The sequence below is a fragment of the Dreissena polymorpha genome, chromosome 3 (genome assembly GCF_020536995.1).
Source record: "Dreissena polymorpha isolate Duluth1 chromosome 3, UMN_Dpol_1.0, whole genome shotgun sequence".
Taxonomy (NCBI): domain Eukaryota; kingdom Metazoa; phylum Mollusca; class Bivalvia; order Myida; family Dreissenidae; genus Dreissena; species Dreissena polymorpha.
Window position 1 is genome coordinate 20,139,094 of NC_068357.1, and position 15,299 is coordinate 20,154,392.

Consider the following 15,299-nt stretch of genomic DNA (forward strand, 5'->3'; position numbering starts at 1 on the left):
AGATATATAAATATATATTAAGTTTTTCTTCTGATTTTGGCAGCTCGGCGAGTTATAACTTTAACTTTTGCAAATATCATACCGTTTTGGAGTTTTAGAATCTAGATTTACGGTTGACATGTTCGTACTTTATACCGATTTGTAGCGTTTATATTTGGAGTTCAGTTTTAAAAATAATATCTTGCTTAGGAGAATAGAATTCTGTATATGATAGAAAAAAAATTGGTTTAAAAATGAAAGCAAGTAAGGAATAAAGGCGGAAATAAGTAGCGCGCGGTCCTAACGAACCGAACTGATGGCGATTATGCTTTTGTTTAGATACCGGCCATTGAATTTCCTTTGCCACGATTATTATATTTTTTATGGAATATATTGAAATATTTTGTTCTAGAGACATATCCATAAAGCTAAGTATTAATGAAGCTTAATAAATTTACGATTTCAGCTCTTGATTATAACACAGAAAGGGTGTTAATTTTATGATGAAGCAGCGTATACAAATGTATAGCGGACCCTCTTGATATTTTTCGGCTTTGCATACTTCAAATATAATGGGTGTCAAAACATTCATCGTTTGTTGTTTATTATCAAAAAGGTAATTATGTAAAATTATATGAAAGGTTATTAACCATAAATTATCAATTAATTAAAATTATTTAAAGATTCTTTAAAATCACGGTCAACTGTCTATGCATGTATATTGAAATATCTTTATAAGTTAACAGAGTTATAAATATATAGAATTCTAAATTAAAACTCTGTATTATTTGTATTTTTCGGAAAGATTATTTAACCCCGTTGTGGTCAAATGAGAATGCTGTTTTTAATTATGTTGTTCCGTACACTACCATACACTCTTTATAGGACTACGAAATGACGGAGTTTTTTTACCGGTACCCGCTAAATACGTTAAATGTTAAGTATTAGATTTTTTAAATGTTTAAAATGTACATGTATAGGTATTAAGCACTTATAATTATTGTGATTTAGCTGGCTGACATCTATACAGTATTTAGTTTATGGCAATCTGTATGGGCAGATGACTATAAATGTTTTCAATACGCTACATATCTTATAAACGCAAAATTGAGTATTTGGCGTTACATTACTCCAAGAAATGACCACTAATACCACGAGAAGACATGGAGGTATCATAAAAAGTGTAATCTGACCAGACATTGCCACCTGTGGTTAGGGACCAATATACAAGTATAGGTCCCTGCTGTGGCGTATGACACCATAGTGTTATTTAGTATTGGTCGGCACAGTTTCTGATCATAACGAGATAATTGGTTTGTGCTGAACACAGGGGCAATAAAACCACAGATCTATCAATAAACAAGATTATTGAGATATCTTTTTTGAACACCGCGATAAAAATGCTCAAACCATGGACTCTAGATTACACGGATAAGAAACATGGCAACATTCTCAGAATCATTACTGCTATATGTGTAATCACCTAACAATTCGTCTAAAAATAATTTATATATTTGAGTTGAAGACGATGTACTGTTGTTTAAGTCTGAATAAACTATCTGTCTGCCTGTCTAAATCCAAGCCGTCATCGTCCCGGTGAAAAAAATCTTATTTTCAATAGTTGGACATGATGCCCTGATGTCAAAATACGAAATGACCCGCGTAACACGGACCGTGATTTTCAAGAATCTTTAATAAATTGATAATTTAAGGTAAATAACATTTCAAATAATTATACATAATTACCTTGTTGATAATAAACAGCAAACGATGAATGTTTTTGACACCCATTTTATTTCAAGTATGCATGCAAAGCCGAATAATATCGAGAAGGCCCGCTATATACGCTGTTTCATCATAAATTTTACACCCTTTCTGTGTTATAAACAAGAGCTGAAATCGTTAATTTATTAAGATTCATTTATAATAAGCTTTATTGATATGTTTCGTGAACAAAATACTACAATATATTCCATAAAAAATATAATAAGATGGCAAAAGAAATTCAATGGCCGGTTTCTAAACAAAAGCATAATCGCCAAGACCGTAGCATCAGTTCAGTGCGTTAGGAACGCGCGCTACATTTTCCCGCCTTCATTCCTTAATTACTTTCGTTTTTAAACAAATTTTTTTCTATCGTATACATAATTCTATTCTCCTAAGCAAGATGTAATTTTTAAAACTGAACTCCAAATATAAACGCTACAAATTGGTATTAAGTACGAACATGTCAACCGTAAATCTAGATTCTAAAACTCCAAAACGGTATGATATTTGCAAAAGTTAAAGTTATAACTCGCCGGGCATTCGAAATCAGAAGAAAAACTTAATATATATTGATATATCTGTTTACTAGGTAACGTAAGCTTTCTAATGATATATAATTTGTCAAAATCGGCCGAGAAATGAAACTATAATTTAACAAAAGACGTGAGTGGGTACATCAAAATGTATAACCTCGGCGCTTCGCTGTACGCTAATCGTAAAAGATCGATAGCCACAACACGTTAAAACGCGCGGTGGTAAAACATAAAATGTGTATTTCTTGTGTTTAACTCGCTATAAATCCATTAATAACAACGGGAATATACTAAAAGTTATATTTTTTTGAAAGAGGAATTAATAAGCAACAAGATAACGTATAAACCAATAAAATCGGATGAATAGTTTTTGCATAAGATTGAATTTACTACAGTAAGGGTCAAATACTCGATTCATCTCCTGTCAATATACACTCCGTGCCCGGGGTACATGTTAGTAGTACCCGAGCCGACAATGACCAATCGAGCATTATGCTATTAATACTTGATAAACGATAGAAACGTTCTTGCTGATACTGTTTGAAAGTTATTGGTATTTAAACAGTAAATACAAGTAATACAGGTAACTTTCCTTAACTTAAAGATTATGGGTTGTAATCAACAATTTCTCTCCTGATAATGTTTGTGTAGTCTCATTATCAATAAATATTCTTATTCAGATTTGCGATCAACTATGCGGAGAACCAGTCAAATCTGTTCGCAGATGTTTACCGTATTAGTGTATATTTTAAATGAACCGTTTTGTTTTGCAGTCAGATGACTTAAACCGTTTTGACCAGTTTTGTCACAACAAGAATCAGCGAAGTAAAAGCAGTCACAAACATGCTTTTTAGATCTGTGATCATTTCTTGAACTTGTCTAAATTGTGAACCATTTACAAAGTCTTGCTTTTAACATGGCAGAATGTTTGACGACTGAATGTGCTGGCGAAAAGTTGGGGGTTTCAACAGAAAATGTTTACCCCACCCACATTGATAAATCCAAAGAAAAAGCTCACCTTGCTGTGAACGGAATAAACGGAATGACAAAGCACTCGTTTGATATCAATGTTAACGGTTATGCTAACAACACAGAATGTGTCATGAACGCAATACCTTGCAATCAATGTGAGAATTTAGATGCCACAAATGATTCAGATTGTCGAGGTGATGCAACCCATGCAGAGAGCAGCCTTAAAGAAGATGTTTCTTGTCTCAACTGTGAACAAACAGAATCCAACACTCAAGACTTGAATGATGCTGCATCTAAAATAAGTTGTTTGACTATTTCTGATGGTGTTGATACGAATTCGTCAGATAGGGACATAGTGTGTGGAATTGAATACATAGTCTACAAATCTGAACTTCAGATGAAAGACATTATGAGGCTCATTACCAAAGATTTATCAGAACCTTATTCCATATACACATACCGCTATTTTATCCATAATTGGCCAAAGCTTTGCTTCCTTGTAAGTATGCATACACTATTGTCCTTTTTGTCTACCTGTATCGTCAAAACTCGACAATTTGTGCCTGTCCTTTTATTGTGCCTATTTTGTTTTGATCTCATCTTGTTCAAGATTTTCTCTGCGGCAGGGCATGCTCATGTAAAAGTATATAACAAAGTGAGTAGTATAACTATAACTAACTATAATTTTATATGCTTGTAATAGAAAAAAGCCTTGATTAAAACGTTTTGTTGCAGTGTTTTTTTTAAAGCCAATTTTGGCGGAAATTCTGCTTCATTTCTCTGTTCAAATGGTACTTAGTTTCCCCTTAAATAACATAAAATATCTCGGGTTTGGGGTGGCAGACGTTTCTCCCCCAAGACGTTTCCTCCCCAGACGTTTCCTCCCAAAACGTTTCACCCCCAATATGGGGGTGAAACGTCTGCATAATATGTAAATGTATATTAGCAACAGTTATTTGTAATAAAGTGAAAATAAAGTATTAGTATTTTAATTGAGTGCATTTTATGTGTAAAAAAATGATGTTAGTTGAGTCCTGACTAATTGAAATTAATGATTTTATATGGTTGCCTCTAACAAATTTAACAATTAAATAGATCTAATTATACTTGATTTTATAAGTGCCTTATATTGTTCTTGCATTAATTAAGCTCATTGAAAAATTGAGTAAAATCAAAGCTTTGATGTTCTTTGATGGTCATTTTAAATGGAAAAGTATGTTACAAATTAAAATAATTATAACTATTGTATTAATCAATTGAGTAAAAGCACACCTTTGATGTTCTTTGATGGTCATAGATGGTCATTGTAAGTGGAATGGTATGCTACAAATTAAACAATTATAACTATTGTATAAATCAATTGAGTAAACAAACACCTTTTTTTTGATGATCATTTTAAGTGGAATGGTATGTTACAAAGTAAAGAATTACTATTATTGAATTAATGAAATCATGTTGCTACAAACATTTCTATAATTTAAGTTTAATAAGATATTTTCCATTACTTGTTCATTAACAGTGATTGAATTTTTTTCATTTAAAGTGTATTTTTGCACGGCATGGACACAGTTTCATTTTATGAGGATTTTTTTTTTAATTAATAAAAAATCCAGTTTTGAAGTAAAATCAATTTAAATAATGCTATTATAATCAGAAAATTTAAAGACGGAAAAATGTTTATTATTTTTATAAAACATCTTTGTGCTTCTCGTGAAAGTTTAACAAAATGTCACTTACGCTACTTTTTACATTCAGAAAATGACATGCGTTTGTTATGTCAATTTCGAAAATTGGATAAAAACATTATTTTTACCAAAAAGGTTGACTTAATATTTTATCAGTTGATGTATTTCACCTTAATAAACACAAAATTGGAAAAAAGTAAAAATGTATAAAAATGTCAGTTACATGACTTATTACATTCAGTAGGCGATATGTTTTAATTATAATTTGTAAAATTAGATAAATACAACATATAAAACTGCATATTATGCACTTTTGATAAAACACAATTTATTCCCAAATTGATGTCTTATTCCCAATTCACATAATGCAGTGTTATAATGAAAATAAGCCATAAGTTATGATTTTTAAGAATGAATAATAACTATAACATATTTTTATTTTGAGTAAATAAAGTTGTTATATGACATTAAAATTATAATTTATTACAGCCAGTATTGAATTGTAGTTCTCAAAAATAATTTTGATAAATAACTATCAGTGTGTCATAGATCTTTATTAATACCATTTACCTTCCAATTTAAAAATTAATTTAATTTGAAGCCAAAAAAATGTGACAGCATTTTCATCATTTGGCTGATATTAAATAACAACCACACCTACCATTATACAAGATATTAGGCACTTAGGGTGCAATAAACAAGCATTGATTAGATTAGCAAGTGTAGTACAACAGATAACAGCTAGATTATGGGTGCAATATACAGGCCCTTTAATCAGCATTGATGAGATTAGGTGATAGGGGGATAAGATGAGATTAGCACATTATTATGCAAAAAAAAAAACGTTTTTACTGTATTAAATATTATTAATGAATAGATTTGATTTGACTTAATTGATAGTTTTATATATGGAACAGAACAGAACAGATAGTTTATTCATATAACTTGAACATTTACAGTTCATCGTTACATATACAAAACTGACAATATAATAAGCAATAAGCACATGCATAGTAATGCGAAAGTGACCAAACTAGTACATTAAAAGGTGTTATATATAATATACAATTAGTTTGTTTAACAGTATACAATTTATGAAATATTTTATTATTCGTACATAGCGATTTATATATAATTGGTATCGCCCTAGTTCCCCGTATACAGCTGAATTAGCGGTACTCATTTTGACACCCAGTATTCGTTTCAAAAATCTTCTGTGAACTCTTCGCAATTAAAGAAATCCGACAACGTCCCCATATGTCTTACACATAATTTCACTTCATCATACATAGACCGAATAATTTTTAACAATCTACCGTTTATTTCGCTCTTAATAAGCTTGTACCATAGTCCGTTTCAATATATTGAATCATAACATTTCATAAGGTCGATATAGCAACAGTATAGTTTCTTTTTAGAACTAAATGATTATCTATAAAAGCCTTTAGTAGGAAAATAGCATCCACAGTGCTATAATTGGTTTTGAATCCAAACTATGGTAGTCATAGATGCATCTGTTGTATTTCACAGTGACATCCAATCATTTTATTATATACATACATATAAATGCATGAAAAAATATAATTGTTGACAATTATATAGTTTATTTATTTATCATATTTAACTGTTACAAGGAAAACAGATTTGAAATAAATATAAATGTGATTTAACCATTTAATCAATTCACCAATTGACCATATTTAATTGGATTAATTGGATTAAAAACAACTACAGTTCCTCAACACTTATGATTTACATGCATTCCATTCACAGTTAAACCAAACAAATAATCAAACAAGCTGCTTCATAAATAAAGTTAATTGAAAACTTCATAAACAAAATAATTATTTTGATAATAAATCAAGAATAAACTTCAACCAAACAATCATACATTTATTGGGGGGGGGGGAAACGTCTGCACTTAAACCAAAGTGGGGGAGAAACGTCTGGGGAGGAAACGTCTTGGGGGAGAAACGTCTAGGGGAGGAAACGTCTTGGGGGTGAAACGTCCGGAAACCAAATATCTCTTTCATTTTAGCTTTATTAAAACAAAACAAAACAATTTATCCCAGCAACTTTCATCAATCCAAGTTTGGATAGCATCATCATACCACACGGGCAGGCGTGGCGAAATCAAATGTCTGAGTTGCCCAAGTCATACATTTGCTTGTCTGCATGGGCAGGCCTTTTCCGCTCCGTTTTGGGAAAGCGCCACACTGGAATTTTGGGAATTTTGCGTCGTGAAAAACCCCATTTTGGGAAAAAAATTTATCACAAAACTTGCTCAATTGGGAAAAATAATCGCATGTAAATACTAGTGTTTCTTATATTTCAAAGAAGCATTTAACTGGTAAATAATGACTTTTGAATATCATATTATTAAAATTTTACAAAATATTATGAACATGTGTGATAAATGCAGGGTTTTTATCTGATTTTGGGAAAGGGCCTGCAGGGAAAAAATAGCACGAAACGCAGGATTTTGGGTAAAATTAAGAAAGTCTTAAATAATAAATTTAAAATATTTTTCTGTTTTTAAAACAAATTCAAGGCAACAGATAATTTAATCATGCAATATTTTTTTATTTTCTACCCTGGATCAGGTTAACTTATATATTTTGGAATTGGGAATTTTTTTCTATTGGGAAAGAAACATCCAGATTTGCATTGGGAATGGGGCCAATATTCGGACCCGAGGCATAGGGCGGGAAAGGCCTGCTGGGCAACTGATTTTTTTCAATTAAGTTGTCAGTGGATAACCAGTCAGGTCGAGGAATACAAAAAATACATTGTATTAAAGCGGTAATTAAGTTTTACAAAACCGAATGTTGACATGCTATTACATTGTCAGTGCTGCATTAATTTGCAGAGCAATCAAGCTAAAATACGGACGCAGTGATCTCCCTTATTCTATAAGAGACTGGGAGCATGCCGCATTTTCAAAATTTGGCCCGACTGTTAGACAGTGTACAGACTAGTTTCTTTATTTTTACAATCAGACAGAAATAAAAGTATTAAACTAAGATAATCAAAACACTGTCTACCTTGTTATTTCAGACGACTTTAACCGTAAAGATGGAAGTTGTTTTTTTTAAATCCTTAACAATGGTGCAGAAAGATTACGATGTACTTATGTGTAAAACATGTTTTAATAACACTATCTTTGCAAGATTAATAGTTTGAGAAAGTCTTTATATTGTTTATAATATACTGCTATAATAAATGTACCACAGAAATGCAACTATAACTAAAACAAACAAATTATACTCATTTTGATTTATTCCACATTATTTTACATTAATCAATAAATGCGTTTATAATTTATATAAACTTAAACGGACAAGTGTAAATCAGTAGTGGACAAGTTAAATTTCCTAAATTGTTGTCCGTTGACAAGTATAGTTTTTTTAGATTTCGCCACCCCTGCACGGGTGTAAAAATGTCTTTCATCATGACAAGTCATGACAGCCAAAATTCATTTATATTTATTTATTTTTGTTCACCAAAACAAATAATTTGTATGTATTTCAGGCGATGGATGGCCAAAAATGTGTTGGGGCAATAGTCTGCAAATTAGATATGCACAAAAAGATGGTTCACAGGGGATATATTGCAATGTTGGCAGTAGATGCTGAGTACAGGAGAAAGAAAATTGGTAGGTAAAGGGTACACTGGAATCACCATGTCTGTCTGTCATTATTAGCGTGGCTGTTTTCGGAGGCAACCCGAGGTATTGTCATAGCCAGCTCGCCATCCGCTGGCCGCGTAGTGCTAAAACCTTAACATAGGCTCTAAAATCAAAGTGCTTCAACATACAACATTGAAACTTCATATATAGATGCACCTTGATGAGTTCTACACGCCACACCCATTTTTGGGTCACTAGTTCAAAGGTCAAGGTCACTTCTGACAAGCTTTCATTTATTTAAAACTGCTGCCACAGCCGAGCGTTGGCACCCGCTATGCGGTGCTCTTGTTTTCCTCTGAAACCACAAGACCCTTGGTTTAATATTTGGTGCGTACCATTGTATCCTGGTTCACTTCAAACTGTTAAATTCACCTGGGGTCAAGACTGGCAACGTTTCCCAGTCAAATTGTTACAACATGCTTCATATTCCTACATGTAGCGCTGGGAACAAATTGTGCTCGAATTACCATGGGCACAATTCAGGGATTTCAATTTAAGCCGAATCCTGCTTTTTAATGCAAGCATTTTGCAATTTTGGCACTTTTGACTCCTCCAAATTATCTTTCTTGCATTATGTTGACGCAAAGGTTACCATGAAACATAAAATGTATGTTGTTTTTAGTTTTATTATACAAAAAGTTGTTTTTTAGTTAAGCAAGATACTGTATACTTAAAGTTATACAAAGCAATCTTTGTAGAGCAATTATCTAATGTCTATAGACAAAATATCTAGATTTCAGTATTTTGACCCCTGAAAAGTTAATTTGACCCCTGAAAGTTTCAAGCACAGGGTCATGACTCCTGGTTTTCAAAAACTATTTAAATCCCTGGCAAATTATCACACATCTAAGCCTTTAAAAAGAATACAAATTTGTGTTCCATAATGGTAAAAGTATCTTATTTGATTAGACTGTTGGCTACCCTGATTTACTAACGGCTAAAACACGGTATTGGTGTGCATAGTAGTCTCACTCACCTAAAAAATTGAAATTGTAGATACAGCATTTCCTTGGTGTTATTTTTAAAGCTCAAGGTATCCCCTACTCAAATCAAGTTGAATTTCATTTGATCATGCATGCATTATTTTTTTATCTAACATTTTCATCCTATGGTATAATACAAGTTACAGACACTACACTAGTCATATAACATGCAAGAAAAACATAGCAGAACTTCAAAACTTCAGATATTTTCACTTTATTATCAACTACAGGTTATAAACTGTTGAAATAAAGCAAAAAACCAAAAGTGATTACTATCTTAACAAAAAAATCAAAGCATTAATTAATCAGGTATCAGACCAAAAGAGAACCAAGCAAGAAACTTTTCTATAACTTTTATTATATACCCACAAGATAGCTAATTAGGCATTTGTCTGAAACCAGGAAGTATATTCAAACAAAATAAATCGAAACAATTGGTTTGAAAAAGCATAAGTTTTCATAAAAGGTAGAATTGCATGCTCATAAGTTTGGTTACAGACACTACCAAAATATATGATTCCAAAAACAGTTGCAGAATGGCATAAAGCATAAAAAAATGCACTATAAAAGCAAGTTTACATAAAAACTGACTTGAACATTATATCAAATGATTTTTGATCTGTTAGAATTTTAGTTAAAACACATTTTTTGTGTACATGATCTGAGTTGGTTACAGACACTACACATGGGGTAACGATAGCTGTCCAGGAGACGTGTAGCTTGACAATTCTCAGTGCTGGGCACATACAAGTCAAAGAAGACTAATCTGACATTATGAGTTTGGCATCTCATATGAATTGGCACACCTGTATAGAGTTTCAAATTAATATAATCTAGAATTTCATTATGCAGCAATAAGCATTACCAAATAATGTGCAGAAAACTTTCCAAACATTTCAGTGTAAAAAAAAATTGTAATTTTGCAAGCAGCAAATCAGTGATGTATTTATAACCCTTTGTTACTCTAGCTATCAAGATAATCACAGAGGAGTTTAAGCTTTAAGTAATGTTTGCACTGAATTTGAATTTCCGAAGTCCACTTTCAATAATATCTCTGGATCTTGTGCGCTATAAACAAGATGACATCTATTGATTCCTGTAAACAGTCATCTCTTCCAGGCCAAATTTGCTTAACTTTCAAAATAAATGTATTTCAATCTGATTTCTGTTCCAAAGCAAACACTAAAATGTCCTTTGATTCCATTCTTTTGCTCTAGCCTAGCAGCTACGAAAGCATCATAGTTGTATTTTAGCCTCTCATATTTTCGTTTGTTCTCCCAATGCTTAACCTTCATGCAGCCAAACCTAGTCTTATTTTTTATTTTATGCTTTCCGGTGGTTTATAGAGAAATATCAGTGAATTAAAACTGATCATTTCACTGTTTCAAACAGTGAAAATTATCAGTGAAAATTATCGATAATTTTCACTGTTTCCTGTGAAATGACGTCATTGTTTTACGAAATGACGTCATTATCGCAGCGAAATTCTTTAGTTAAACTCTTTAAAAATGTATATAAACTGTAAAAAAAAAAGCATAAAATAAAAGGAAAATTTGTTGGATTCGGTGGAATATCGATTTTAATTCACTCGTTATCATAGAAAAAATATATTTTCACTCGTGGCTGTGCCACTCGTGAAAATATTATTTTATATGATCACTCGTGAATTAAAATCGATAATCCACCGAATCCAACAAATATCCTCTATATCTTTTCTTTTTTGCTTGATTTATCTTTGCTTCCTGAAACAAGAACGGAAACAAAATTCATTTTCCTTTCTTCAAAGTTTCTGCTACTAATTAAAGTATAAGAATGTAAATTTATATACATGTAGTGTAAAGCATACAGTGCGCATGTCTTCATTGATCCATTCATAAGCAAAGGAAATGATTAAATGCAGCCATTTGGCTCAAAGTAAAAAACAGAAGTTACTTCAGACATGGTTGAAACTCATCACTTTAGCTTTAAAAATGATTTCATATGCTCTTTGATAGCATGAACAATAATAAGTTAAATGTGTAGGCATTGTAGAGTCTGTAACCTTATGACCATCAAAACAAACTGTTTGATATTGTGCCTGATCTCAGTAAATTCTCAAATGGTTTTGTTTGGATTTACTGTTCTCATGATATTTAATGCAAAAAACTAAGTTTCCAATTGCATATTCTAGGAGATAATTGAAAAAATGCCAGTTTATAGAAAGCTACACTATGAAGACAATTTATTTACATTATTATGATAAATATTTCAAATTTCAGACAGAAAATGTCTAAATAATGCACCTTAAACATCAGCAATGTAATACAAAATACAATTTTGTTTCATTTTACTCACATATAACAAAAAAGGTTTAAGGCTTACAGAAGGAAGTTAGTGGTTACAGACACTACGAATTTTAGCATAGCATAATCAAAATGGTAGATACATACCTGAGTCATTACAAGAGGTTAGCTCTTGTCTTCTCTCCATATTAAAGGGTTGTATCATCGTAAAGAACACAGACATATTTAGATAAATCATTTTAGAAAAAGAAAATCAGGTTATATTGTTCCTAAATAAATTGTTCATAAAATAATTCCACAAGAATGCTTACAATATTTCATCCCAAGAGGTCTTGCTTTACCTTTTTTAACCAGGTTTTCCGAAGGAAAAAACTGGTTATTAGATTGGCGAATGCGGGCGGGCTGGCTGGCTGGCTGGCTGGCGGGCTGGTGGAACAAGCTTGTCCGGGCCATAACTATGTCGTTCATTGTCAGATTTTAAAATCATTTGGCACATTTGTTCACCATCATTGGACGGTGTGTCGCGCGAAATAATTACGTCTATATCTCCAAGGTCAAGGTCACACTTTGAGTTCAAAGGTCAAAAATGGCCATAAATGAGCTTGTCCGAGCCATAACTATGTCGTTCATTGTCAGATTTTAAAATCATTTGGCACATTTGTTCACCATCATTGGACGGTGTGTCGCGCGAAATAATTACGTCGATATCTCCAAGGTCAAGGTCACACTTTGAGTTCAAAGGTAAAAAATAGCCATAAATTAGCTTGTCTGGGCTATAACTATGTCATTCATTATGATATTTTAAAATCATTTGGCACATTTGTTCACCATCATGGGACGGTGTGTTGCACAAAAGAATCACGTCAATATCTCCAATGTCAAGGTCGCCACGACTAAAAATAGATTTATTTTAAAACAAACTTACAAAGGGTGTTAATTTTGTTTGTTCATTTAAAAAGTTCAGTATGAGTTGTCTCCCTTTATCAGATTTTTTTTCACAATGAAAACCTGGTTTTGTGACAATTTTGTCCCTTGTTTGCACATTAATCTATTGCACAATGTATGATGTAACATTCCAACATAAAAGATGGAAGTTTCTCATGAGTAAAACAAAATATTTATGAGAAATAGAACAGGAATTTTTTTCCTTCATTTTTTACACATTTTTGTAGTGTCTGTAACTTTTTTTTACTGAGTTGCTGTTTTTTAATGGTACAATACAGCACCACCAATTTTGGCCAACTTGGACATCACATGGATACACATGAGCCAATGTAGGATTTATACTTTTCCAAAAATGAAACAACAAAATTATTGCCATATAAACTTGTAAAGGTTATAGACACTACAAAATTTAGAACTGGAAAGTTTGACAAAGAACAAGCTCTCATTCGAATATCTTTGCTAGAAATGTGATTTAAATGGTTTAACTACTTATTATAATATACAGTCTAAGTCTAGATGTCAATAAAAGTTATAATTAATGTCATTTTGTACACAATGTTGGCATATAACAACAGATTAGTGTTTGAATTTCAGTGTTGAAACAAAACTTCTACTGACGGTATTTTGCTTATAAAATCCATATTATTTTACCGATTTCTTAAATTCAAGAAGCAACATTTGCAGGATAGAATTCTGAATAAAACTAGACCAATAAATGCACAATTTCAGTATGATATTTCGAGAATTCTCTATTTTATATTCAAGCTTTTTTCGAGTGAGACTGCATAACGCTCAAAAAAGGCCATTTTTAGAGCTTGTTTCCATGCATATCTCAAGAATGGGTTACACAAATCTCTTGAAATTTTCAGGAAAGTAAGAGAGGTATATGCTAGGCTTACCAATCTTTAATATTGGTTCTTATCGTGTTTACTTGTTCTTTTTCATGCATATAACATGAAAATTCCCTTATGAGCACCAATACCGTGTTTTAGCCATAAATGAAAAAATGTATTTGTTTTTTTTGCATCTGCTACGGATTGAAACCACAAGTTTCTAATGAAGTAACAGTCAGTCAGGAAAGTACTTTAAAATGTTAAAGTACATTTTATATTTTAAATTTACATATTGTGAACCAGGTGGAATAAAGATTCTTCATGTTTAAGATTGATTTGACTTCATGGATTAATGGACCATGTCTGCTAGCTGCATTTGTGGATTTCTCAACACATCTTGCTTATAAAGAATTTTCACAGGATCATTCACTGGAAAATACTCAGTTTGGATTGTCTGGAGTGATATACATGTATTGTAATGGGGGCAAGTTTAAATGTAAGCATCTCAACTTGGCATAGTTGCAACTCTGACATTTTCATTCAAAGTGAAAATAATGATGTACCGTAATTACTCTATGTTTTCGGACACTTAAAAATAATTAATTTTGTTTGTGTCCGAAAACTTAGATACAAAAAATATTCACAAAATACAGGTGTCCGATAACTTAGAGTCGAAAATTGAAGTGTCCAAAAATAGCGTCAATTGTATCAACGAATACCGGTTATAGCACGCGCTTGTAAAATGCCATGCCGTATAGTATAAATTAGTCATATGTGTTTGCAATGCATTTTAAATAATTTTAAATGCTTAATTTATTTGACAGAAAGTTACTACAAGGTTATACTTTGACCAACGAGTTCAAAGATGAGCAAGTGATGTACAGATAATCGCGAGTATGAACCTGTAATTAACGCAATAAAAAAGCAATATATGAATTCTTTGTTTGTTCATTTCCGATAGTTGTTGTCTAACACCTTCCATCACACTTTGAAGAGTTTAGTATTTGTCACAGTTATTTTACTGAGAAGGTGTAGTACCATTGCGGTTGATAATTGAACTGTTAATTGGCACTATCCCTGGTAATTGTCACAACGTTTATGCTATCGGGCGAAACAATTGTTTAATACTGGTTTACAAGGTAATTTACACAATAACGCAAATGTAATGGTCCGTTGCCCTCAGGCATGCACCTGCCATGTTTTATGATGTTAATCTGGTTGTAAAACCCCATGATCGAAGTGTCATTAGATATCGAAAATAGGACCGACATTTGGTAAAATAGCGCTGGTAAATATACTGTCCGAAAACTTAGAGACATTAATTATGGTTGAAAACTCGTGTGTCCGAAAATTAAGAGTCACGAAAAATAATTATTTTTGCTATAAAAAGGGGTGTCTGAAAACATAGAGTAATTGCGGTAACAATTATTTAAATTAATATAATTTTACTATATCCGTGTGTTTTTCATTGTTAAGCTGTGATGATATATGCAAAATGTTAGATTCAGGATGCTGTTTTCTCATTTTTGAAAGTAAGTGAGTGTAATGGAATTGTTTATTGTCTTATTTCAGGATCCCATCTTGTCTTGAAAGCCATAAAAGCTATGATTGCTGATGACTGTGATGAGGTGA

The 15,299-nt window shown here is 32.1% G+C and overlaps 1 protein-coding gene across 2 annotated transcripts in view; it reads left to right on the plus strand.

Annotated features, from left to right (window-relative positions):
* Nucleotides 1-3,056: 3,056 nt before the first annotated feature.
* LOC127873220 (N-alpha-acetyltransferase 30-like) overlaps nt 3,057-15,299 on the plus strand; it is a 28,506-nt gene continuing 16,263 nt past the window's right edge. For both annotated transcript variants that reach the window (XM_052416985.1, XM_052416986.1), the window contains exons 1-3: nt 3,057-3,750; nt 8,468-8,591; nt 15,240-15,295. In XM_052416985.1, coding sequence (XP_052272945.1) covers nt 3,196-3,750; nt 8,468-8,591; nt 15,240-15,295 — 735 coding nt within the window. In that variant the 5' untranslated portion in view covers nt 3,057-3,195. The remainder of the gene's footprint in view (nt 3,751-8,467; nt 8,592-15,239; nt 15,296-15,299) is intronic.